Genomic DNA, 25,386 nt, shown 5'->3' on the forward strand with positions numbered 1-25,386 from the left:
TTGTGATGGCCCTTGTTAACTCATTTCTAGAATAAAACAGTTGTCATGGTAGAAAAGATTGGACTGGGGTTGACTTACTTTCCAACGTTGTAACACACGTATAGCTCCTTTTCTCCAGAGCTTTTTATGTTTATTGCAAGTGAAGATACAAGCCAAGAACAAATAGGATTAAGTTCAGGAAGGATATATGCAGGAAAGAATTCCTGGAGATGACAAAATCATGCCAGTATATGATGGAAAAAACTCTCTAAGCTGTCCATTCTTGGTTTACTTGTTCTTTTTTCACTGATCCAGTGAACATTTATTGATTGGTTATCACATGCTAGAGCCACCTAGTTCTGACTGTGTGGTAGAAGGCTCTCAGGGATTGTCTGTGAGGTGACGATCCCTTACCTAGGCCTGGAAGGCCAAGGGGAATATTCAATGTTTCCCAATTGTCCTAAGGATCAAAAACTCTGTCCTTGCTTGACCTGTAAAGTCGAGGTTCTGTCTGGTTCTTTAGCCTTCCTTGCCCTCATCTTTGCTTTCTAGCTCAAGCAGCTGACAAGTGAAGCACAGCATCAACCCTCCCTTGTTTCTTTTGTACCATCAAGCCATTGCACGTGTGCACTGTCTCTCTGAAATGTACTTCAACTGTTTCTTCTGTGTTTTCTCAGACTATATCTGTGTCTTGCTCTTTTTGTAGTCTTTTCTGGTTTGGGTGTTTTTTTCTTTTTTCCCTAACAATTGTATAATTAGTATAATTTTTATTATACTAATTCGTATATTTAGTATACTAATTAGAATATTACACTAATTATACAGGAGCAATACTGAAACTGGGTAATTAGTGGAGAGTTAAATGGAGGACTCTTTCACAAATAGTGCACTAGGTTTATGAGAAACCAATTCTTGAGCTGAAGATGAAAAGGAAAAGAAACAATCACCGGTATCAGAAAGAGAACTAACTGGAAAGGGTTACCTGATAGGAGTGATATTTGCAAAGAGGAAGCAACCAACCTGTGCTTACCTGGCAGGGAGCAAGCCAGGGACATAAATACAGCGACTTCCCTCTGCACCTTGACCTCTAGATCTTCTGCTGGTGGGTCTTTATGGAGAAGTCTAATCGGAAGCCAGAAGACATGGGAGCCACTGATGCAGTCCAAATAGCTCAGCCTCGCAGAGCAGAAAAAAGGGCAGGAAAGCCTGGAGAGGCAGCCGGGGCAGCAAATGGTGGATATCCATCACTTCGTTGTGGGTGGCCAGTCCACAACAGGGAGCCTGCGGCATGCAGTTGGCAATGCGTGATGTGACTGACTGAATTTTACCAGGAGAAGAAGAATGGAACTTGACATTCTGGAAAAAGGAACATTTACAAAAGCAGGAGGAATTTTAGTGCTTTGTGGGAACTATAAGTAGTTTCATGTGGTTTAAATGTAGGTGAAAAGAGAGAGTGATCGCAGGTGTTCCTAAAGACGTGGGTAAGGGCCAGATCATAGAGTGCATCACAGCACTGATCTAGGAGCGTTTACTTCATTCAGCATTCTTGAGGAGTTAGCAAAATTTTTTAAAAAATAAATATTTATATGGGAAGGTTTCAGAGTAAAAATAGACAAAATAATACAACAAACTCCCAAGTGTCATTGCTCAGCTTTTATAATTTTCAATTCATGGACAATCTTGTATTTGTCCCACCTAAAACCTCTTTTGTTATATTATTCTGGAGCAAATCCTAGACATTACGTGTATACAATATATGTCATATATACATCTTATGCATAGCATATACATCATTTTATCCATCAATAATTCAAAATGGACTTTTAAAAGATACTTTCTTTTATAAACACAACCACAATGACATTATATTATTTTAAAAAATGAAACTAATACTACCTGAATATCAGTAAATATTTACTCAGAGCTTGAATTTCCAGTTGTCTCACAAATGTCACTTATTTTCTTATGCAGTTTCTTTGAGTCAGAATCCAAATAAAATTTACACATTGTGGTTGGTTGATATGACTTTAAACTCTCAGTAGTTTCCCCTCCAACTCTTACCCATTTATTTATGGAAGAAACTGGTCATTTGTCCTGTCAAGTTTCCGAGTCTGAATTTTGCTTATAGGATCCCTGAGGCATTTATTAAAATGTGCTTCTTTCTTTTTTTTCTCTACTTGATAGTTGGATCTGCATACACCACATATATTTTCCCCCAAATCTACTTTGTAAGCAGTGTTTTCTTTTTCTAAAAAGAATATGTAATGTTCGGCTTTGTTTCTCCTTTTTTAATGTTGACTGATATTGATGGTCAATGTCTGGATCTAGCAATCATTAAGGGTTGCAAAATAGTGATATTCTAATTCTTTCTTTCTTTATTTTTTGAGATGGAGTTTTGCTCTTGTTGCCCAGGCTGGGAATGGTGCAATCTTGGCTCACTGTAACCTCTGCCTCCCAGGTTCAAGCGATTCTCCTGCCTCAGCCTCCCAAGTAGCTGGGATTAGAGGCACCTGCCACCACCACATCCGGCTAATTTTGTAGTTTTGTTAGAAATGGGGTTTCACCATATTGGTCAGACTGGTCTCAAACTCCTGACCTCAAGTAATCCACCTGCCTCGGCCTCCCAAAATGCTTGGATTACAGGCATGAGCCACCATGCCCGGCCTGATATTCTAATTCTATCCTTTTTCATTTACTACTTGAAATATTTCTATGAAGAGAAATTTCACTTCACTTACTATTTGATTACTTAGTCACATAGTTTGTGTAGGAAAGGCTCAATAAGTGATTCTTTTTCTTTCCTTATACATTTTCAAAATACTGAGTTAGTTCACTAGCATCCTCCAGTGGTGACTCTGGTTTTAAATGGCCTTCAGTTTTTGAACAATGATCCCATCAAAGATTGGGATTTAGCTTCCCCTAGTATTTGGTTGGGCTTGTGACTACTTGGATGAGTTGAATACAGTGAAGTAACACTGTGTACCTTCCTAGTCTGGGGTCATAAAAGGTCCTTTCAGCGTATGGGAAGTTTGAGTGCTAGTGATGATGTCTAATTAATAGGATTTTTTTAAAATTCAAGGTAATACTTAGTTCAACTGTCTCTCTGATTTCATTCCTTTAGTATCAATCATACTCATTTATTGAATACTCACTGAATCTACAAATTCTGTATCGCTAAGTGGGATGCTGCTAGGTAAAACTGTTAAGAAGCGAACCAAAAGAAAAGCCCTGTCCTCAGGGTGTTCATAGCTTGGTGTTATCAGGGGGACAAAGGAGTAAACAAGCCATCATAATCTGAGGCAGTAAATCCTAGGAGAAAGACTGGGGTGAGAGTGAAAAGAATTGAAATCAGAACAGTGTTTGTAAAATGGGGATGAGAGCAATCGTTTCTTAGAGTAGGGAGGAGTCCCTGGGAGTGGAATTGCCAAGTGAACGTGACCATCAGGGAATTAGCCTAAGAGACCACCGTATCCTAGGAGAGGGTTCCAGTGGTGGCTCCGAGTAATGACACAGAGTCAGTGAAGCCATGGATGTGGAGAAAGGGCAGAGATAGAGTTCTTTAAACTGTCAGTGGGGAGGCTAAAAGAGATGGAGTAAAACAGGGTCAGACTTGTGCTTTAGAAAGATTATGTGGGTCAAGCGTGGTGGCTCACACCTGTAATCCCAGCACTTTGGGAGGCCGAGGTGGGTGGATCACGAGATCAGGAGATCGAGACCATCCTGGCTAACATGGTGACAACCCATCTCTACTAAAAAATACAAAAAATTAGCCGGGCGTGGTGACAGGTGCCTGTAGTCCCAGCTACTCAGGAGGCTAAGGCAGGAGAATGGCGTGAACCCGCGAAGTGGAGCTTGTAGTCAGCCGAGATTGTGCCACTGCATTCTAGCCTAGGCAACAAAGTGAGACTCAGTCTCAAAAAAAAAAAAAAAAAAAAAGATTATATGGATGACATTGTAGAAGACAACCAGAATTTACAACTGGAGGCAGGTAGACAAGTCAGAATGCTGTCATGTGAGTCCAGGTACATAAATGAGAAGGCCTGGCCAGGTGTGGTGGCTCCTGCCTGTAATCCCAGCACTTTGGGAGGCTGAGGTGGGCAGATCACCTGAGGTCAGGAGTTTGAGACCAGCCTGGCCAACATGGTGAAACCCCATCTCTACTAAAAATACAAAAAATGAGCCAGGCATGGTGGTGGTCACTTATAATCCCAGGTACTTGGGAGGCTGAGGCAGGAGAATCACTTGAACCCAGGATGCGGAGGCTGCAGTGAGCCAAGATCATGCCATTGAACCCTAGTCTGGGCAACAAGAGTGAAACTCCATCTCAAAAAAAAAAAAAAAAAGAGAGAGAGAGAGAAGGCCTGCAAGCCTGAAGTAAGAAAATGCCAGTGAAGACAGAGGGGGTGGTGAGTTCAAGAGAGTTGTTTGGACCTAGTGATGTATTGTGAAGGGTACAAAGGGAAGAGTATACCCAAATTCCAGGAGGCTATCTTAGATAGCTAGGTAAAGGATAAATGCATTAAATGAGATAGAAAACATAAAAGAGAGAATATCTCAAAAGAAATACACTGTGTTTTACCTATTTTAAATTCAAAATCCATAAGACATTTAAGGAAATATAGAAATGGGCAATTTGAAATATACGTTTAGAGTTTAGGAGATCTTTTCAGGTTGGAGAGATTGTTTTGGAGAGGGAGGGGTTCTGCCAGATCCTTTTTATTCTTCTTCTGTCATTTGTAGGAAAAAGAAATAATCGCAGATGGGAGTTGGCAAAAAAGGAAATGGAATACTAAAATTAGGTCAATTTTTTTTTTTCTTTACATCATGTGAATAAGGTAATCCATATACATCATCAACTAGCATCAAATGCATGATTGAATCTCAGATTCCAGTGACTCTAATTGCTTCCAAGAAAGAGAATCCTATCTAAGAAAAGCAGAATTAAATGGAGTTTAAACCGTATGGTTTTGAACATTCTATGCCCTCTAAATGTATACTGGCATATATTTCTCTATTTTCAGACACATTTTATCTTACTACTTGCTACTCATGTAGCAGTACAGCATTGTATTTTTTTTTCATTCAGGATGAAATAATCTCATTTGCAGTCTTCAATTTCACATTTCTTGAACTAGTATATTGATTGTATTTCTAAGAAGGTAATTTATTTGAAAACTCAAACATTTGTTTAAGATGATTATGTGAACAGACAAATGTAGTTATTTGGGTATATGTGTATATATTTTTGCATATTTAATATAGCTGTGTAACTAAAAACATAACCAGTAGGTCAAGCTTTTTAGAAACAAACTATTTTTCTTAGAAATTGATGTGTGTAGTAATTAAAGGCTATAAACTTTAAAAATCATGGAATACACTAATAAATATACTTGTACATTGCTTATGATTTAAGTAAAATCCAAAAAATTGAAAATTCAGAGTGGCACTTTAATAAGAGAGCTTTGAAATAGAATTACTGGAATGGGAAAAAAGGCTGTTTCTTTTAGACTCTTTATCTTGTAATTGCAAATTTCAAAGTAGAAGTCTTCAATTCATTTTACTGGTTGAAATACATTCCTACTAATTAAGATGATTCTTCATTGAGTGCTGGGTAACCTGATTACCTTTTTGGATTTTACACAGACCATAATCAGACATTGTAATTTGTATTTATTTCTGCCACAATTTTCTGCCATTATTGTTTCTAAGGTCCTTTCATGTTGAGTTTGCTTCTAAGTAATTTAAACTTCTCAAGACAGTTCCAGTTCAAAGCATTATTCAGTTAGAGGAATTGGGAACCTAATTTGCCATTCAGTATGAAATCCAAAGATTTCAGTCTCGTAAACTTTAAAGAAGGCATGTCCAGCTTTCTTTTTGTTAATTGAAATTAAACTGTGTGAGTTTCTTTATAGTTATGAATTAGGAAAGCAAGAGGTTATTCAGTGAGCGAAAAGTACGTGGAGAAATTTTCAGAGTTGAAGTTTTACACTTACCATATATCTTTGTTTTTAGAAGAAAGGTAATATTAAATGTTTGCTTATTTCAATAATATACATAAGAACTAAAGTAAAATATCAGTTACAATTTTATGACTCATAAATAACTATTTATATTTGATGTTTCTAATTGCTTTATTTTTACATTTTTAAAAATACATGAAACCATATTGTAGGGAAAACCCATACTAAAAATGGCTACCTACTTTTATTGTATAAATATATCCTAATTTATGTAATAATTATTTTATGCAAAGTTTCCTTTATGAAGCTTTTAGGTTTCTGATGTTTTCTATTGCAGATAATCCTGTAATTAACATAATTGTTTGTAAACGTCTCTTCACATTTCACATTATTTTCTTATGCCAAATCCTAAGGAAATTACAATGACATAAGCATTTTGAAGCCTCTTAATAAAATTATCGAATTGTTTTTTAGAAATTTCATACTGTTTACTTGCCCAAGAGAGTCATATAGAGTTCCTGGATGAGAAGTGATTTACTATACAGAGTTCCTGCGGCCAGCCATGACTGTGGCGGTGGGGGTGGTGGGAGCCCTGCAAGGCGTTGGGGTCACTGAAGGCCAGCCAGCTGCATTCCAGGTGGCACGAGGGACCGCCCTTGTGCTCAGAGAAGTGATTTAAATACCCAACAGATGTTGAAAATGTGTTAATGGATAGAGACATAAATGATGTTTAAATATTATACTTGATGGAACAGGGACAAAAATAAACTTCCATCCCTGAAGGAAATCAAGGAATTATGTATGTTTTATGCAGATAAAATTCTGGAACAGACAATTATGTCCTTACAAACAACATTTGAGAGTAAAGATAAGTTTATTTTTATTGTTACCATTTTGTCTTTTTTTTAAAGGAAGTTAAATGTGGTTTTTTTTTTTGCATATTTTAATGGGCTGTTTATCTTTTATTGTTGAAATAGAAGAGATATATTCTGAATACAAGTCTTCTGACAGATTTATTTATTAAAAATATATTCTTTTTGTTTATACTTTTCCTTTTTGTGTTTTTAGTGTTTGTTTTGATGAGCATAAGTTTTAAACATCCAGTTTTATGAAAAAGGCTTAATTTGTTTTAGAGCTTTTTGTGTGCTTCCTAAGAAATCTTTGATTACTCCCAGAAAGATTGGGAGGCCATTCTCCTATGTTTTCTTCTGGAAGATTTATAAGTTTGGCTTTTATATGTAAGTTTATGATTCAGCTCAAATTAATTTTTGTGTATTGTGTAAGATGTATATTCGTTCATAAAAAATGCATTTATTCAGTTTTTTTCCAGCACTATTTGTTGAATCAACTTTCCTTTTCTGTAACATTGCTTTGGTGCTTTTGCTTGGTGCCTAGGTTCTATTCTGTTTCATTGATTTGTTTATCCTCATTGCCAATACCACACTGTCTTAATTAGCTCTATGGTAACCCTTCAATCTGGTAATATAAATCACTTTGTTGTTCTAACAGTGCTTTCCTTATTCTAGGTCTTTTGGCATTTGCTTAGAATCTGCTTTAATCTGCAAAAAATTAGGATTTTGATTGGAATTGCATTTAAGTTTTAGATAATTTTGGGAGGAATTGGAATATTAACAATATGAATGTTCCAATCCATGAACATGGTATATTTCTCCATTTATTTAGGTATTTAATATCCATCAACAGTGTTTTGTAGCTTCACTGCAATTTTCAGTTTTTTGCACACCTATTGTTAAATTTCTAATTATTTATTTCTAAGTATTTTTTAATGCTATTTTAAACAGTAATTTAAATTTTACATTTAATTATTATTGCTAGTATATAGACATGACTATATGTGTGTCTATATATACATACATATTTGTTTATTGACTTTGTCTCATAACTTTGCTAAATTCACTTATTAGATCCAGTAGTTTGGTTTTTTTTTTTTTTTTTTTTTTTTTTTTACTAGATTCCTTAGGTTTTCCTGCATACACAATTATATTGTTTGAAATAGAGTTTTACTGTTGCCTTACATGCCTTTCCTTTTTTATTCAAAAAATTTTCATGCCACTCTAGAAAATTCTTTAAAATTTCTTTTACTTGGATGTTCACTAAGATGTTGAATAGGCCGGGCGCGGTGGCTCAAGCCTGTAATCCCAGCACTTTGGGAGGCTGAGACGGTGGATCACGAGGTCAGAGATCAAGACCATCCTGCTTAACACGGTGAAACCCCGCCTCTCTACTAAAAAAATACAAAAAACTAGCCGGGCGAGATGGCGGGCGCCTGTAGTCCCAGCCACTCGGGAGGCTGAGGCAGGAGAATGGCTTGAACCCGAGGCGGAGCTTGCAGTGAGCTGAGATCTGGCTACTGCACTCCAGCCTAAGGTAGATGAGACTGCCTCAAAAAAAAAAAAAAAAAAAAAGATGTTGAATAAAAATGGTAAGAATGCACATGTTTGTATTTTTCCTGATTACATGGGGAAACATTCCATATTTTTCATAAATATGCTTAATTGTAGTTTTTTTTTATTAGTGTCCTTTATATGATTAAGGAATTTCCACTTAATTCCTACTTTCCTGAGAACTTTTGATCACAAATGAGTGGTGTATTTTATCAAAGGTTTTTTGTATCTCTGAAATTGACATACAATTTTCCCCTTTGTTTATATCACTAATTTCATTAATTTTTAAAAATCTTATACTGATCTTGCATTTCTAGGATAAGCCCCTCTTAGTCTTGATTTATTATCATTGTTATATTGCTAGATACAGTTTACTAATATTTTGTTAAGCATTTTTGTGACTATGATTATGAGGGACAACAATAAATAAATTTCTTTTCTTGCATATCTTGATTGGGTTTTGATATAAAGGTTCTACCGGCCTTGGAATCTGAGACAGGAAATGACATTCTCTTCTGTTTTCTGAAAGAATTTGTGAAGACTGGTACTATTATCTTTTTCATTATATATTTCATAGAATTTCCTAATATACTCTGGCTTTGAGATTTCTTTAAGGCAAGTAGAGATATAGAATTATTCATATTTTCGATTTCTTCTTGAGTCAACTTTATTAAATATTTCATGAAACTTGTTCATTATTTTGTCTAAATTGTTGAGTTTATGTTTACAATACCATTAACATTTTACTGTCTATAGGATCTCGCCTCCATTCTGGATACAAGTAATATATCAATTTACTTATCTTTTCCTCATAATCCTTTTTCTCTTTCTTACCTTATGCTCTTTTTTATTCTTTGATACGGAGTTTTGCTCTTGTTGCCCAGACTGGAGTGCAGTGGCATGATCTTGGCTCACTGCAACCTCTGTCTCCTAGGTTCAAGTAATTCTCCTGCCTCAGCCTCCTGAATAGCTGGGATTGTACGTGCCTGCCACAAGGGCCAGCTAATTTTTGTATTTTTAGTAGAGATGAGGTTTCACCATGTTGGCCAGGCTGGTCTCAAACTCCTGACCTCAGGTGATCTGCCCACTTCGTCCTCCCAAAGTGTTGGGATTACAGGCGTGAGCCACTGTGCCCAGCATTACCTTATACTCTTATTTCCATATGTCTTTTACATTCCATATGAGCCCCACAAATCAACATTAATATATTTGCTTTGAACAATTGTTACTTTTAAAGAAATTGAGAGATGAAAGACAAATACGAAGTTCTTTGTACCCACCTGTTTCCCTTTCCAGTGTTATTCATTCCTTCCTGTTGATCCATGTTGATCCAAGTTTCCATCGGGCATCATTTTGCTTTAATTTCAATGATTTCCTCTAACATTTCTTACAGTGAAGTTCTGTTGGCAACAAATACTTTTAAATTTTATTTTTCTGAAAATGTCTTTACTTTATCCTTATTCTTTGAATTATGTTTTTGTAGATATAGAATTCTGAATTCTGGACTGACAGGTTTGTTTTTGTTTGTCTTGCTTTAACTCTTTAAATAGTTGTTTTCTTCTGGCCTCCATATTTTATAATGAAAAGTCAGCTGTCATTTGCATCATTAGTACTTTGTATATAGTGTGTCTTTTTTTCCCTGTTCTTGAGACTTTCTCTTTATTTGTTGTTTTTTAAAAATCAAATTTTTAATTTACGAGTAATAATTGTACATATTCATGGAATACATAATGATGCTTCAATATATATAATGTACAGTGATCTAATCAGGATAATTAGCATATCCATCATCTCAAACATTTGTCATTTCTTTGTGTTGGGAACATTTAACATTCTCCTTCTAGTTTTTTGAAACTAGATGTTACTGTCAACTATAGTCATCCTACAGTGGTATAGAACACTAACATTTATTTCTTCTGTCTTGTTTTAATTTTGTATCCTTTAACAAGTTTCGTCCTATCCCTCCCTTTCCTTTATCCTTTCTAGCCTCTAGTATCCTCTGTTCTACTTTTTACTTATATGAGATCAACTTTTTCTAGCTTCCACAAGTTAATGAGAATGTGTGGTGGTTAACGTGCTGTTCCTATCTTATATTATTTAGCATAATGTTCTCCAGTTTCATCCATGCTGCCACAGGATTTCATTCTTTTTAATGGCTGAATAATATTCCATTGTGTATACATGCTACATTTTTTTTTTATTTTTTGTTGTTGGACACCTAGGCAGATTCCATATCTTGGCTATTGGAGCAGCGCTGCAATAAACATGGGGGTACAGATGTCTCTTCAGTGTACTGGTTTCCTTTCTATTGGATAAATGCCCAGTAGTGCAGTTGCTGGATCATATGATACTTCTATTTGTTGTTTTTTGAGGAACCTCCATATTGCTCTCCATGGTGATTGTACTAGTTTATCTTTAGTTTTAAACCTCTTTGTAGCTGTATTACTTTCTTATTGCTGCTGAGAACAAATGACTACAACAGTGGCTTAAGACAACACACGTTTATTATTTTAAATTCGTAGAGATCAGAAGTCTAAAATGGGTTTGTAGGGCTGTGTTCCCTCTGGAGATTCTATGGAAGAATTAGTTCCCTTGTCTTTTTCAGCTACTAGAGGCTGCCCACATTCTTTGGCTTACAGTCCTATGTCACTCCAGCATCTGTTTCTATTCTTGCATTGTCCTCTCTGACTTTCATTCTCTAGCCCCTAATTTTTCTTTATAAGGACCATTGAGACTGCATTGGGTCCACTAAGACAATCCAGAATAATCCTCCTCTCTCAACAACCTTAGTTTACTTACACCTAAAAGGCCCTTTTGCTCCAGGAGGTTTGTGTGGTTCCTGGGAGTTAGAACATGGGCATCTTTTTTGGTGGTTATAGTGGTGAGCACTGTTCTGCCCACCACAGTGGTTTTCTTTGCATTTATCCTGTTTTAGGTTCACTGTTCTCCTTGGACCTAAAGGTTTATTTGTTTTCCCCAACAAACTAGGAATATTTTTATTCATGTATTTTCTGCTCCATTTTCCCTTTTTCTTCTTCTGGGATTTTATTAAATGTATTTTAGATTGCTTGTTATTGTCTCACAGGTCAAGAAATAAAATAAAATGTTTCTGTCTCTGTTTTTCAGATCTGGTAATTTCTATTCGTCTGTTTTTATCTTCACTGGCCTCTTTCTTCCTGCAGCTTTCAATTTGCTCTTAAGTTCACCCAGCAATAATTTTTTTCCCCTTTATTATAGATGATGTTTTCTTGCTTCTTTGCTTGTCTTGTCCTAGTGGATGATACATCGTATGTGGCTCTGGACTGTGTTTCGTTGTGACTTAGTATGTACTGTCTTAGCATTACATTCCACTTAGTTCTCCACTTCCTGCTTCACAAGATAAAAAATCAGTCTTATATAAGGGACGAACACTACTGGACCACTATTAAAAGATGGATAGGGTATATTTCTTTTGTTCCAGAATTCTACAAATCTATTTTATTCCATTGCTCCAGTATATTTTGTTGATTCTGTCACTATATTGTCAGGATATTGCAGATTTTAGAGGAATGATTGTCTATATAACTACCTTTAAAGCATACAAATGGTTTTTTCCCCAAACCGCATCATGAATACGAGTCTACATCTCACTAACAGTTGTAAAACTGGACAGGTCCACAAAAGTGGCTTCTTTTTTTCCTGCTTCTCATGAACTCACTTTGGTAGTGACTAGAATCTACTTTCATTAAACAAAAATGAAAAAAACACATGTATATAAGTAATCCCAATGAGAGTGTTGAGATTTTTACAAGACTTTTTCATAGAAAAACTTTTGACTTATAGTAAGTATGCAATAATTGCTACTATTTTTTAAATTTGCAGAAGGGAGGTTTTTCAAATGCAGTGCTTTCCTTTTTACTCTCTAGCACTTTAGAGTGGCTGGACAATACTACATCACTTATATAGTCAAGGAAAGAAACAGGGCTCTAGATGGGAGGAGGTGGAATTTGAGAACATGAAATTATAGAATTGTAGGTGCAACATAGAATCATAAAATGCTAGTTCTGAAAGTGATTGTAGCAGCATACTGTAATTACTTTCCATATGAGGAAACTGAATTTATGGAATTATTTTTGCTATAAATATTTATTCATGTGGACAATAATTAATACCACCACTACTAATAGCATTTAGGCTCCGTACAGCATGTTTTACCATGGAACTTTAAAACACACCAGTGGGCTGGGTGCAGTGGCTCACGCCTATAATCCCAGCACTTTGGGACGCCAAGGCGGGTGGATCACCTGAGGTCAGGAGTTTGAGACCAGCCTGGCCAACATGGTGAAACCCTGTCTCTACTAAAATTACAAAACAAAATTAGCTGCACATGGTGGCATGCACCTGTAGTCCCAGCTACTCAGGAGGCTGAGGCAGGAGAATTGCTTTGGAGGCGGAGGCTGTAGTCAGCCGAGATCGTGCCACTGCACTCCAGCCTGGGCAGCAGAGTGAGCCTCCATCTCAAAAATAATTTAATAAATAAAATAAAACAAACACACCAGTGCCTAGAAATCTTAATTATTGATAAAATGAAAAGAATCTTAATGATAGAGGTTCCTGACAGTAAAATAGCTTGTAAAATGTGTCAAAAACTATGAATTAGCTGATATTGGTGCCACTGCAAATTATGTAAGTAAATTTCTCATTTTGGTGACGAGCTGAGTGTATCAAAGAGGAAAAAATTCAATAGGAGATAGATCCATTGAGGCTATTTAGTACAGGAGGCTAGTTATGGGATGTTAGAAGAATTGAAAAGAGGTCAACCCTAGATTAGTGTAAAGGTAAACTGAGGCTGGAGCCGAACCGGGAACGAAGACACAAGGCAAATGGCAGTGAGAATAGCCTTTATTAGTACTCGCAGGCGAGGTTCCTCGGTCCAAAGGTGCGGGCCAAGGAAGTCGCGCTGAGGGAGGAGGGTAGGGGCTTTTTTATAGCCTGAGAGATAGGGAAGCTGGTTGTACAAACAGAGCCTGGGGGGCCTTGAAACTACTAGGGCAGGAGTCGAGTAAGGGTCATGAGGAAGGGGTCTTTGGAAACTGTCAACTGAAACTGCTGTTTACGAACTTGTGGAATGCAAGTGAGCTGCAGATCATGGGGGAGTGTGGTTGCCCAGCCGGAACCTCTGACGTATGCAAGTCTGCGGGTGTGTTCAAAGAGGAAGGGAAGTCTGGAACAAAGGGCCTGCTACACCGGGTAACACCGCCGTGTTGGGTCTAGATTCCTGCCTAACAATTAGCAATCCATAAATGGTCCCTAGGGCTAGAGGGACAGTGGGAGAAGATGGTGTTATTAGCATCAGGGAGCTCAGGCTATAAAACAGAGGTGGAACTTGGGAGAAGTGGCCACCTGAGAGACCTGTTGATGGGCATGCTGGGAGGGTCACATGGCAGAACTAGAACTCTGGAGAAGGGAATCGCTCCAGGAGAGTTGGAGCCTCTGTGAGGACTGCCTGTCTGAGCTGGAGCCACAGGGTTGGGTTGGCCTGGAAAGAGTGCTTTTCAGTAGGAAAAGGAAGCTCAAGGAATTATTAGCTATTGCCAGACACTGATTGAGAAAAAGAGATGGGAAGAAATACTTACTGTCTCCTCTCTTTCAGCCCACTAATATTTATATTTGTATTTTTATTTCTTGTTCCTTTGTGTATGATGTGAGGTAGAATACTGATTTTATTTTTCTCTATATAGTGAGAAATATTCCCAGCCTCATTGGCTAAATTATCCATCATTTCTTCAATAATTTATAATGCCACATCACCATAGTTCATATACTCATATCTTTGAGTCTGTTCTGTTCTCTGTATTCATTTCCACTGACTTTCACTATTTTAATGACTGCATCTTTAAGTGTTATATATCTTGGTATCTATCAGGGACAGTCGGCTATCCATTGCCCCTGTTCTTTCCAACTATCCTTAGTTATTTGTGGATCTTTATCCTTCAAAATTAATTATTGAGTCATTTGTACAAGTATATTAGTCAAAATTCTCCAAAGAAACAGAGCAAAAGGGAGTGTGTGAGTGAGGGAGAGAGATTGAGATTTATTTTAATCTCATGTGAATTGTGAATTGGAGGCTGGCAAGTCCCAATTTGCAGCAATTTGCAGGATAGGCTGACAGGCTAGAGACCCAGGGAGCAGTTGATGTTGAAGCCCAAGTCCAAAGGCAGGCTGATGGTCAAATTCCTCCTTGTTCTGGGAATGTTCTTCTTTTTTCTTTCTAGAGTCTTCAGCAGATTGGATGAGGCCCACTCATGTTTGCTTTACTCAAAATCTACTGGGTTCAGTGTTAATCTCATTAAAAAAATACTTTCATAGAAACATCTAGAGTGTTTGACCAAATATCTGGTTACTGTGGCTTAGAAAGTTGACATGAAATTAACATGACAACAAGATTCCTCAAAATAGTATTTCTCTTATTTTAATTTGAATTATATTGAATTGGTATGTTAATTTTGGAAAATTAAAATTATTGGAGTATTGAATTATTCTGTCCATGAATATAACATGCCTCTCCATTTATTTAAGTCTTTCCTTACATCCTTCAGTAAAATTTTAAAATTTTCTGCATAAAAGTCTGCATGTATTGTTTTTGTTGATATTGTAAATGGCATTTTATATTATATTGTATTTTTGTTTATTTAATGCTAGAGTAGTAGAATAGTATTGATTTTTTAAGTTGACAGTGTATCAGCCATCTTTCTTAGGAGTTTTAACACTTGGCCTGTGAATTTTCTTGGAATTTTTATGTATGGGATAATATCAGTAGAAATATTAGTAAGTTTACATTTTTTCCTTTAATTTTTTTTTTCTAATTTTATTTCTTTGTCTCATTGTGTTGGTCAGTACATCCAGTATTATGCTGAAAACTTTTGTTGCTAATGGATAACTTTTTTCTTGAAAGGAATGCTTCTAATTTTTTTTTTTTATTGTGAATAATATTTTTTTCTAGATATCTTGGTAGGTGATCTTTATCAGTTACAAAAGCTATTTTCTACTCTTAGTTTTCTGTGAAATTCATTTTTATCATAAAAGGCATTGAACGTCATTTTTTTTTTGCTTAATCTTTTGAGATGATAATATGGTTTTTCTCGTTTAAACCATTAATGTACTGAAATTACAATGATGTATTTTCTGATGTTGAGTAATTCTTAATTTCTTGATTCTTAATAATAAACCATAATAACTTTAACTTCTATAAAAGAGACCACTGGTGGCAATTAGATTTTTTAAAGTGATTTTTGCATTTATGATTATGAATATAATTTAGGCTAAAATTTTTTGTTTTCTTATACTGCTTTTATCTAGTTTTGTTACCTTAAAAGCTATAGCATCATATTTTCTAAAGCAACTTGTACTAAATAGACACCGTCTTTCCTTAACATTTGAATAGGACTGACTTGTAAAATATCTAGCCTTTTTGACATTTTTGGGGAAGGGGGAGGGAGGAAGGTAAAATGAGGAAGATTTTTTGATAACTCTTTCAATTTTTAAAATAGCCCTAATCTGTTTATTTTCTGTATTTATTATACCAAATTTTGCAAGTTATATTTTTCCCAGAAATTTCTTTCTTATCTAGATTTTTCGATTTATTGTTTTCATAAAATTCTTGCATGATTTTCAAAACTCTCTATTATCTCTTTAGCTATCTCCTTATTTCATTTATTTAATTTTATTTTTTAGATGCAGGGTCTTGCTCTATTGTCAGGATGGAGTGCAGTGGCATGATCATAGCTCACTGCGGCCTTGAACTCCTGGGCTCAGAAGATCCTCCTCCCTAAGCCTCCCAAGTAGCTGGGAATACAGGCGTGCACTACCATCCTCAGCTGATTTTTAAATTTTTTGTAGAGATGGAGTCTGACTATGTTGCCCTGGCTGGTCTTGAACTTCTGGCCTCATACAATCTTCCCACCTTGGTCTCCCAAAGTGCTGGGATACAGGTGTGAGCCACTGCACCTGGCCCTTTCTTATTTTTAATAAAATAATTTTGGCCAGGCACGGTGGCTCATGCCTGTAATCCCAGCACTTTGGGAGGCCAAGGCAGGAGGATCATGAGGTCAGAAGATTGAGACCATCCTGGCCAACATGGTGAAACCCCATCTTACTACAATACAAAAAATTAGCCAGGCATGGTGGCATGTGCCTGTAGTGCCAGCTACTCAGGAGGCTGAGTCAGGGGGAATTGCTTGAACCCGGGAGGTGGAGGCTGCAGTAAGCTGAGATTGCGCCACTGCACTCCAGCCTGGCAACAGAGTGAGACTGTCAAAAAAAAAAAAAAAGAGAGAGAGAGAAAAGAGTTTTATGTTTTCTATTCTTTTTTGTTTAGTCTTACAGAGGTTTGTTTACCTTGATAGTCTTTAAAACACAAGCAGACTTTAGGGTTGTTGATGATCTTTTGTGTTGGATCTCCATGTCACAGATTTTTTTCCTTTGGGTCCTTTGTTCCAGGAATGAGGCTGGGGCTGATAGTGGTGATGAGGAAGGAAAGGAGAGTAAGATTTGCTCTTGTTTCACCCCTCCTCCAACCCATGATTGCCTGTTATTTCCATCTGACAGCAAGTAGAATAAGGACTTGAGCAGTAAGGAAGAGGATACGCTTTGAGAGGGGTTGAATATTCCAGGGAAGAGTATAGTGTGAAAAGATGGAAAATCTCAAGACATAGCTGCAGTGCAAAGGAAAGCTATGGTCTTGGGGCAATAAATGGCAGTGGATGCATTAGGTCAGGGACTGTCTTATTTCCTCTCAAGTCACAGGCTACCAGAAAGGCAATATCTGAGGTTCTCATAAGACTAACATGTGCTAGGTTAAATAGAGAGTGGTTGTCACTAATAAATCAAAGTATTACTAATAGTAAATGATTCATTCTGGAAAGTCTTGGGGCTTTCTATTTGGGCTCTTAAGCCTGTATCTTATAAGATGCTAAGCCTGGACCAATCTGAGACATGAAAAATATGTATTTCTAATAAGTTTTAAAAAATTACTCATACTCTAATTTGTTCCCAAAATAATTTAATGTGACTGTGCTAACAATAATGGAAATGTCTCTACCCTGAAAAGCTAATTACAGTAGTTCCTCCTGTGTCTGTGCAATCATCTTGGATTGATTGTGAAATGCCAGTAGGGGTGGCATTGACAGTTATTAACTCTACCTCTTTGTAATATTTGCTGCTGTTTTGTTTTTGAGGCTGAGAAGATGGCTTAAAAGTGGTCTAGACTACTGTGTATGACTTCCAATACCAAGAGATTGGAAGGTATTCAAGCAATTTTCAGTCCGGTTAAACTCAGAGGAATACCTTCTTATCAGGCAGGTTTTACATTTTATCTGTCGTTAGGCCTACTCAAGACTACAAAATAAAAAGAGTAAATTTACATCAGGTAATAAGGCAAAAAGAATTTTAGTAACTTCTCACAGCATTCTCCTCTGCTTTCTTGCTCACCAGTCAGTTGGTGGGAAGAGTGTAATAGACTAGGAAGGGGCATGTGGGAACTTTTTGGGTGTTATACGTTTTTTCCAAAACTTGGTCTTGATGGAGGTTAACATGTGTGTATAAAATATTTATTAAGCTGTATAATAAAATTTGTGTGCTCTATGTATATTATACAACAAAAATGTGTGATTTTTCTTTTATTTCCTAAAAGGATAAATAATACTAAATACATTTTTTTTTTTACTAAGTCAGAAGAGGTTATATAAATGTGTTGCTCCTTAACAAGACTTTTAATATCATCTTGAAACTCCATTCTGTGGCTCCCATGATGAACTGAGTTCTTACTGTCTTTCATTTTGATCCTCAAAGCTGCTTTGCTTTCCAGAATGTTTTAAATTAAGTAATTGTTGTTATTTTGCATTTTGTTGATCTTATACAAGTTAGAAATAGCTTGAGGAAGTTTAGATAAAAAAGCAAACACCTATCTAAACATGAAAAGTAATCAACAATGTGCTGCATATTTAAGTATTAGGTAAATACAATTTAGAGATTAATAAACTACCTGCTTTATCTCCTTCATATTGGTTTTGTTCTGCTTTCATTGGTTGTTTAATGAGAATATATAACACAAAGAAAAACCTTTGTATTAAACTAACATGCTTAAATTTAGATTTGAAACATGTAAGAGCAAAAAGTGGTAGTTAATAGGAATTTATGGTAAGGCTCGTCATAATTGTGAATATTAAGTTTATTTGTATTAATGGTTTATCCAGGTTTCCTACTATGGTGGTGGTTAATTTTACCAATTTTACTATGTTTATCACAGACTCCTTGGTTATGTACAATGGACTTGTGATTTCCAGCTTTCTTTTTCTTTTTTATTTTTGAGATGGAGTCTCACTCTATTGCCCATGCTGGAGTGCAGTGGCGTGACCTCGGCTCACTGCAACCTCCGCCTCCCGGGTTCAAGTGATTCTCCAGCCTCAGCCTCCTAAGTAGCTGGGACTACAGGCACCCGCCACCATGCCCAGCTATTTTTTTTTTTTTTTTTTTGTATTTTTAGCAGAGACGGGGTCTTGCCATGTTGGCCAGGCTGCTCTCGAACTCCTGACCTCAGGTGATCCACTTGCCTTGGCCTCCCAAAGTGCTGGGATTACAGGTATAAGCCACCACGCCTGGCCTCCAGGTTTCTTAAATAATGAGAACTAACTCCTTGCTTCCCTTTGACTCTTGTTTTTATAGGCAGCCCTGCAAGTTGGGGGCCATGGAGAGAGGCTACACCAGTGTCGAGAAGTCATGCTTCTAACTTACAAATCCATCCCCATGCAAGTGGATGGGGAGCCCTGTAGGTTGGCCCCAGCTATGATTCGGATCTCCCTGAGGAATCAGGCCAACATGGTACAGAAGAGCAAGAGGAGAACATCCATGCCTTTACTTAATGAGTGAGTCTGCTCATGGCCTACCTTGCTTAACACGAAGACCTTGGAGAGGAGAGTGCAGAGCATGTGCATGGTTTGGGAACCTCACTGTGTTGGGAAGAGGAAAAAAGTCCGGGAGACTCAGCAGTTCCTTGGTTTCTCTCATGGGAACATATAGAGTTTTTTCCCCTTGTTTATTGTACAGTTCCACACCCTTCTTTTAGTAGTTATTACTGTACATGAGATAGATGATGATTCTTCACTGATCACTTGAGAATATATTTATTGGGACTCTCAGAAAATCATTGAGAGGGATTCTAGGGTGGTAAACTGTGTTCAGGTAAATGTGTTTTTGTTTGTTTTGTTTCAGGGAAGCACATAGTTAGCCTGCTCTTTACTTAGGTCGCTTGGAGAGTGTTGGTTTCTCCAGTCGCGGCTGGTTGGCAGAGCTGGTCAGTGGCTGGCCTCTATCCACATTGCATCTCTTTCTGCCTGCCAGCGAATTGTTCCCTTCCTGATGTTCCTATTTTGGGGTCCTGCATACTCTGGTGCTTCAACTCAGCATTGGCTATCTGGGCAGCATCCTATTGTCCAGACATAGCCTGACCCACTCTTTCACCCGTGGTATCCCTCCTGGAGTTTTCCTTTCTTAGGCATTTTAATAAACTGACTTGAGGTAAGGTAATAATGACTAGATATTTAGAATGCATATTCATTTTATAGTGTGTCTCACTCCAACTAGTGATTAAGTGTCTGTGGGGTTGGAGAAGGGGATGGATAATGAACGGAAGTTTTGGCATCTTTTGAATATTTCCTATATATCATGCTGTATGCCTAAGGCCATTTCAGGGCTTAGCCTTGTGTCATTCTCTGTCACAGTGAGGGACTCTCAAAGGTGCTTCTCCCGTTTGTGGCCTGTCATGCATGGTTATCTATTTGCATTGAGTGGCTGGCTTCCTTGTGGTGCCTGTAAAGCAAGGGCATGCTTTGCCATGCATTTATGCAGAAGTCCCTAGAATAGCCAGCAACACAGGTGCCCTCACTCACTACCAGCACTTACTGTTCTCTCTCTGTGGTGGCACATGTTGATGAGCAGGATTAGATAGTGCTCTCAGAGTATTCCAGCTTTTGGCATCTGGGTCTCAGTTTGAAGCTGGGATAAAAAAATCTACTCTGTCCTCTCCTTCCTTCTCTCCCAGAATCCAGACTTCCCCCAGAATTTTTCCTAGATTATTTTCCAGAGGTGTTTTTTAGTTACATGTCTTTCTTTGTTTACATTTTGCATTTAGTGAAACTCCTGACTCGTTCCTCATGCTGCCTGCCCTCCCTGCCTTTACCTTCTGTTAGGTTAAATACACAATTGCTGAGGTTATATTTTAGAAAACGTGGAATGTCAGTAGTTGTATATGGTTCATCAAATTTACCCTAGAAATGTTAGAGTTACATGGACCATGGGTTTGCCAGAAATCTATGAAATACTAAGTGAAAAAAAATCTCTGAAACTGTACTATAGTCTATGTTGTTGGGTCACTTTTAGATAGTTTGTTAAGAAGATATGCAGAAGCTAAAAGTTTTTACTATGTATAGGCAGAGAGCTCACAGTCTTAGGCCTGCTTCTTCTGTATTTAATAACCTTATCAGACATGAAATGGTTTTCAGCTGGTTTAGTTTTAAACAGCTTTTACCTTTGTGTTGAGAATTCGTATTTGCTCAACAACCATATTGTTAAGAATTCATTTGGCTTTCTGCACCTATAGAAGCACATAAAAAGAATTGTTTTCTTTTTGTACTCATGGCACACGTGATATATGATGGCACTTCTTGTAGCTCTTAGCTATGCAAGTGTTCAAGAAGCAGCCTCAACTTAAAAATACTGTTACTGGCTGGGTACGTTGACTCACACCTGTAATCCCAGCACTTTGGGAGGTCAGGTGGCCGGATCACTTGAGACCAGGAGTTCAAGACCAGCCTGGTCAACATGGCAAAACCCCTTCTCTGCTATAAATACAAAAATTAAACAGGTGTGGTGGCACATGCCGGTAATCCCAGCTACTCAGGAGGCAGAGACACCAGAATCTCTAGGACCACAAGGCAGAGGGTGCATAGAGCTGAGATTGCACCACTGCACTCCAGTCTGGGCAACTGAGCGAGACTCTGTCTGGAAAAACAAAACAAAACAAAACAAAACAAAACAAAACAAAACAAAAACCCCAAACAACAACAACAATAACAAACCCCAGAACTGTTATTTACTTTCTACTAGAGGCAGTGGTGCCTGCATCCAGGCCAGCCCATGCCCTCTGAAAGACTTACGAGAAATGGGAATAATAGTATAATTTTCATTTTATTAATGAATATTTATAAGACTTAAAAATAAAAATCTTTATTACTACTTGTGAAAAATTATTCAACACTATTTTCAGAAAATCAATACAGATAGCACATTTTCAAAAGAAAGCTAAAAACCCTAGTCACCTTGTAATATTTGCTTACTAAACCTTAATTTCTCTCATTCTAATCTTATTTACCTTCTATGATTAAATATTTCTTTCGATTTTACCAGAAAACCTTATTTTGAAATCTAAGGTCTTCCACTGGATTTCCAAGTGGAGTTTCAAGCTCAAGGTCAGCCTTTCCTTTAAGACTTTTCTATAAGTTTTCTTCCACCTTCTGAGTCCTTCAAGCCTTTCTCTGCTTTGGCCATCAATTGTGTGAAGTGTACCATTTCGAAGAAAGAGAAATTCGAAAGACATTTTCTTTATTTCCTGCCTTCCTTTCTTCACCTGTCTTTTTTCTTTACTCAAGGAGAAGTAGTCGAAAATATCTTTAGAATTTTTAGCTTAAAAACCTCTCTGTGTGTGTGTGTATATGTTTGCGTGTGTGTATGTGTGTGCTTGTGTGAATGTGTGTGTTTGCGTGTGTGTATGTGTGTTTGCATGTGTGTATGTGTGTGTGTTTGCGTGTGTGTATATGTGTTTGCATGTGTGTGTTTGTGTATGTTTGCATGTGTGTGTGTTTGCGTATGTGTGTGTGTGTGTGTGTGTTTGCGTGTATGTATGTGTGTGTTTGCATGTGTGTATGTGTGTGTGTTCCCAATAAGAAGAAGGTGGCTGTTTAATTCATCTTTAAAAATTAGGCTCCTTTCACACAGCATGGTAATTGGATATTCGAGACGTAAGTGCTGTGGCTCCCTTAACAGCAGTTCCCTTTCCACTTAGATGCCAGTTCTCCTTGTGGTTCTGCCCTTTCTCTGGGAGACTGTATCTCTGATCTGTGTCTTCAGCCCAGAATTTTCTTCTAAAAATTGAAGACTGATACCCAAATATCTCAGTTGACATTTTTACCTTAATGTCTCATAGTAACCTCAAACTACATGCCAGAAACTGGACTCATTAACTTTATTTCCTTGGCTTTTCTTCCCCACCATCCAGTGAGCCTATTCCATTCACAGTTGTACACAGGAAACTACCATCCACTCATTTGTCCTCTTCCTGGCCTCTGAGGTTGTCTCAGTCACTTCTACTTCTATACACCTGCTAGTCCATTTCTGCATTGCTGTAAAGAAATACCCGGGACTGGATAATTTATTTATATTTATTTGTTTATTTATTGAGACAGAGTCTGACTCTCTTGCCCAGGCTGGAGTGCCATGGTGCCCTCTCGACTTACTGCAACCTCTGCCTCCCAGGTTCAAGTGATTATCCTGCCTCAGCTTCACAAGGAGCTGGGACTACAGGTGTGTGCCACCATGCCCAGATGTATTTTTGATAGAGACAGGGTTTCTCCACGTTGCTCAGGCTGGTCTTGAAGTCCTGGGCTCAAGTGATCTGCCCGCCTCAGCCTCCCAAAGTGCTGGGATTACAGGCGTGAGTCACCGTGCCCAGGCAAGGCTGGGTAATTTGTAAAGAAAAGAGTTTTATTTGGCTCACAGTTCTGTAGACTGTACAAGTATGGGACCAGCATCTGCTTGGCTTCTGGTGAGGCTTCAGGAAGTTTACAGTCAGGGCTAAAGGTGAATGGGGAGCTGGCATATCACATGGTGAGAGAGAGAGCAAGAGGTGGGAGGCACCATACTCATTTAAACAACTGATTGTCACATGAACTCAGAGTGAGAGCTCACTCACTACCCCGAGGAAGGCACCAAGTGTTTATGAGAGATCTGCCCCCATGACCCAAACACCTCTGACCAGGCCCCACATACAACATCGGGGATTCCATTTCAACATGAGATTTGGATGGGACACATGTCCAAACCATATCAACATCCATCAGGGTAGCTACCACATTCTTTGAACTCTATCTTCTATTTATTTCCCAAGTCTTTCACTCTCATCCCCTCTATCCTTTCTACTGCTAAAGCAGCCAGAGTTCAAAGGTCATGCGAGCTACCTCTCAGCAGCATTACTAAAGTATGCTTCTGACTGTTTTCTTGTTCCCACCCTTGCTGCCTTCACATAATCTGTCTCTTCTGATATACCAGTTAGATTGATCTAAGAATCCCAAGCCTGTGTTCCTTAGCTTTGCAGACCTTTTCAATCACTCCCTTCTTCATTCTCTTTGCTCTTTGTTCCAGGGAAGATTGCTGTTCCTGGAACAGTAGCCTGTCTCCTACATCATCCTGGTTTTGCTTTCAGGTCCTCTTCTTGCAGTGCCCTCTGCACCTCTTTATCTTCTGCTAACTCCTCGCTCACAGCTTAGGACCCCATTGAATTACTACTTTTCCTAATAAGCCTTTTCTGTCTACTTCTAGCTGTTAGATGTACCTTTACGTGCTTCAGTGGTGCTCTTGGTTATTTTCATGACACTACTTACTAAAAACAGTTTAATCATGGATTTACTCCTCCCTTCTCTGCTCTGTGGGGAGGCCCTAGGATTTTCCTTTTAGGATCCCCAGTGTCGGTCATAGGTCCTGAGACACAGTCACATCTTGCATCAGTGACTCACACATGAATCCATTCTATGAGGCTGTCTCTGCTGTGTTTCTCAGAAATTGCTTTCTAAGATAAGTCTAAAATTTTGTGACTATAAAACTAATATCAAATATGTTTTGATCACATTGTCTTATAAATGAAAGATACATATTTAATGATTTCAAGCTATGGCCCACATGGATAGAAGGAATTTCCATGAGAAATAGTTAACTAATAGGGCCTCATGATGCCACTAGATCTTCATTTATGCAAAAGGAAAAATTAATGTTTCCTAAAAAATATTTCTTGGCTTATAACCCCATTTGCCATTACTATACACAAACTAAAAAGCTAGGTCCCACTGTGTCCAGAAGCTCCTCATTTATTTGGGAGCATATGTCATTTTATCATAGCATAGGAATCTACACAGAGTATGAACTCCAGTAAATACCTTCCCCACAAAAAGGAATAAGCAGATGTATCTAGGTTCATATTCGTATGCTAGTAACATGATAAGCTGGATTATGTTCTTTATTTGCAAGATGCCATTGAAGGAGAATAGAGACAAAATTACCCAGGCGTTTCAGATCTTCAATGAACTATTAATAAATGGATAATATTATCCTTAGTTCACTAGTAATTAAGGCTTCACTGTTAAAGATGATCATTTTAACCAATGGCCAGATTTCTAGTCAGCAAACTTTGAATTGAGCAATCGAGTTCCATCATCCTAGGCTGCTGAGACGTATTAAATTGGTTGGAAATGATAGTACTTGGAGGATAACACAGACAGAGAGAGGCTTGGACTGGAGTTAACTCATGGGTGACTTTGTATGAAAAGTTATGTATCCTGCAGAACAGAGAGATCCAGGAAACTAGGTCTAATGTAGTTCCAATGAAACTCTTTAAATAAGAGAGTGGAGAGAATAATTATGTAAAGTCAACAAAACATTTTGGGTCTAGTTTCTTAAATTCTACATTTTATCTTTTCTAGCAGCTGCTGTAGACTCCATTATAAAAGAAAGGAGAAAAGGGAGAAATCTGTGGTTTGATTTTTCTCCCAGAATGTGGGTAGAATGACAGCAATACAGTGATAAAATGAGACTTTCTTGGTATTACCTTTGGAGTTTTTTAAAAGCCTTTGTTGTTCAACTGAAGGAAGTTGAAGTTTTGGTTCAGACACTTTTTAAGATGATTGTCTTTTGATGAGTGTTCCTATAAAGCCTGGGGAAACCTGATGGCTGTGTGATGAAAG

At 37.7% G+C, this 25,386-nt stretch overlaps 1 protein-coding gene across 12 annotated transcripts in view; it reads left to right on the forward strand.

Annotated features, from left to right (window-relative positions):
• DGKI (diacylglycerol kinase iota) overlaps positions 1-25,386 on the forward strand; it is a 459,603-nt gene that overhangs the window by 279,971 nt on the left and 154,246 nt on the right. For all 12 annotated transcript variants that reach the window (XM_017957197.3, XM_017957194.3, XM_031665135.1 and 9 more), the window contains one exon: positions 19,046-19,245. In XM_017957197.3, coding sequence (XP_017812686.1) covers positions 19,046-19,245 — 200 coding nt within the window. The remainder of the gene's footprint in view (positions 1-19,045; positions 19,246-25,386) is intronic.

This window comes from Papio anubis, chromosome 4 (genome assembly GCF_008728515.1).
Source record: "Papio anubis isolate 15944 chromosome 4, Panubis1.0, whole genome shotgun sequence".
In the NCBI taxonomy this organism is placed as follows: Eukaryota; Metazoa; Chordata; class Mammalia; order Primates; family Cercopithecidae; genus Papio; species Papio anubis.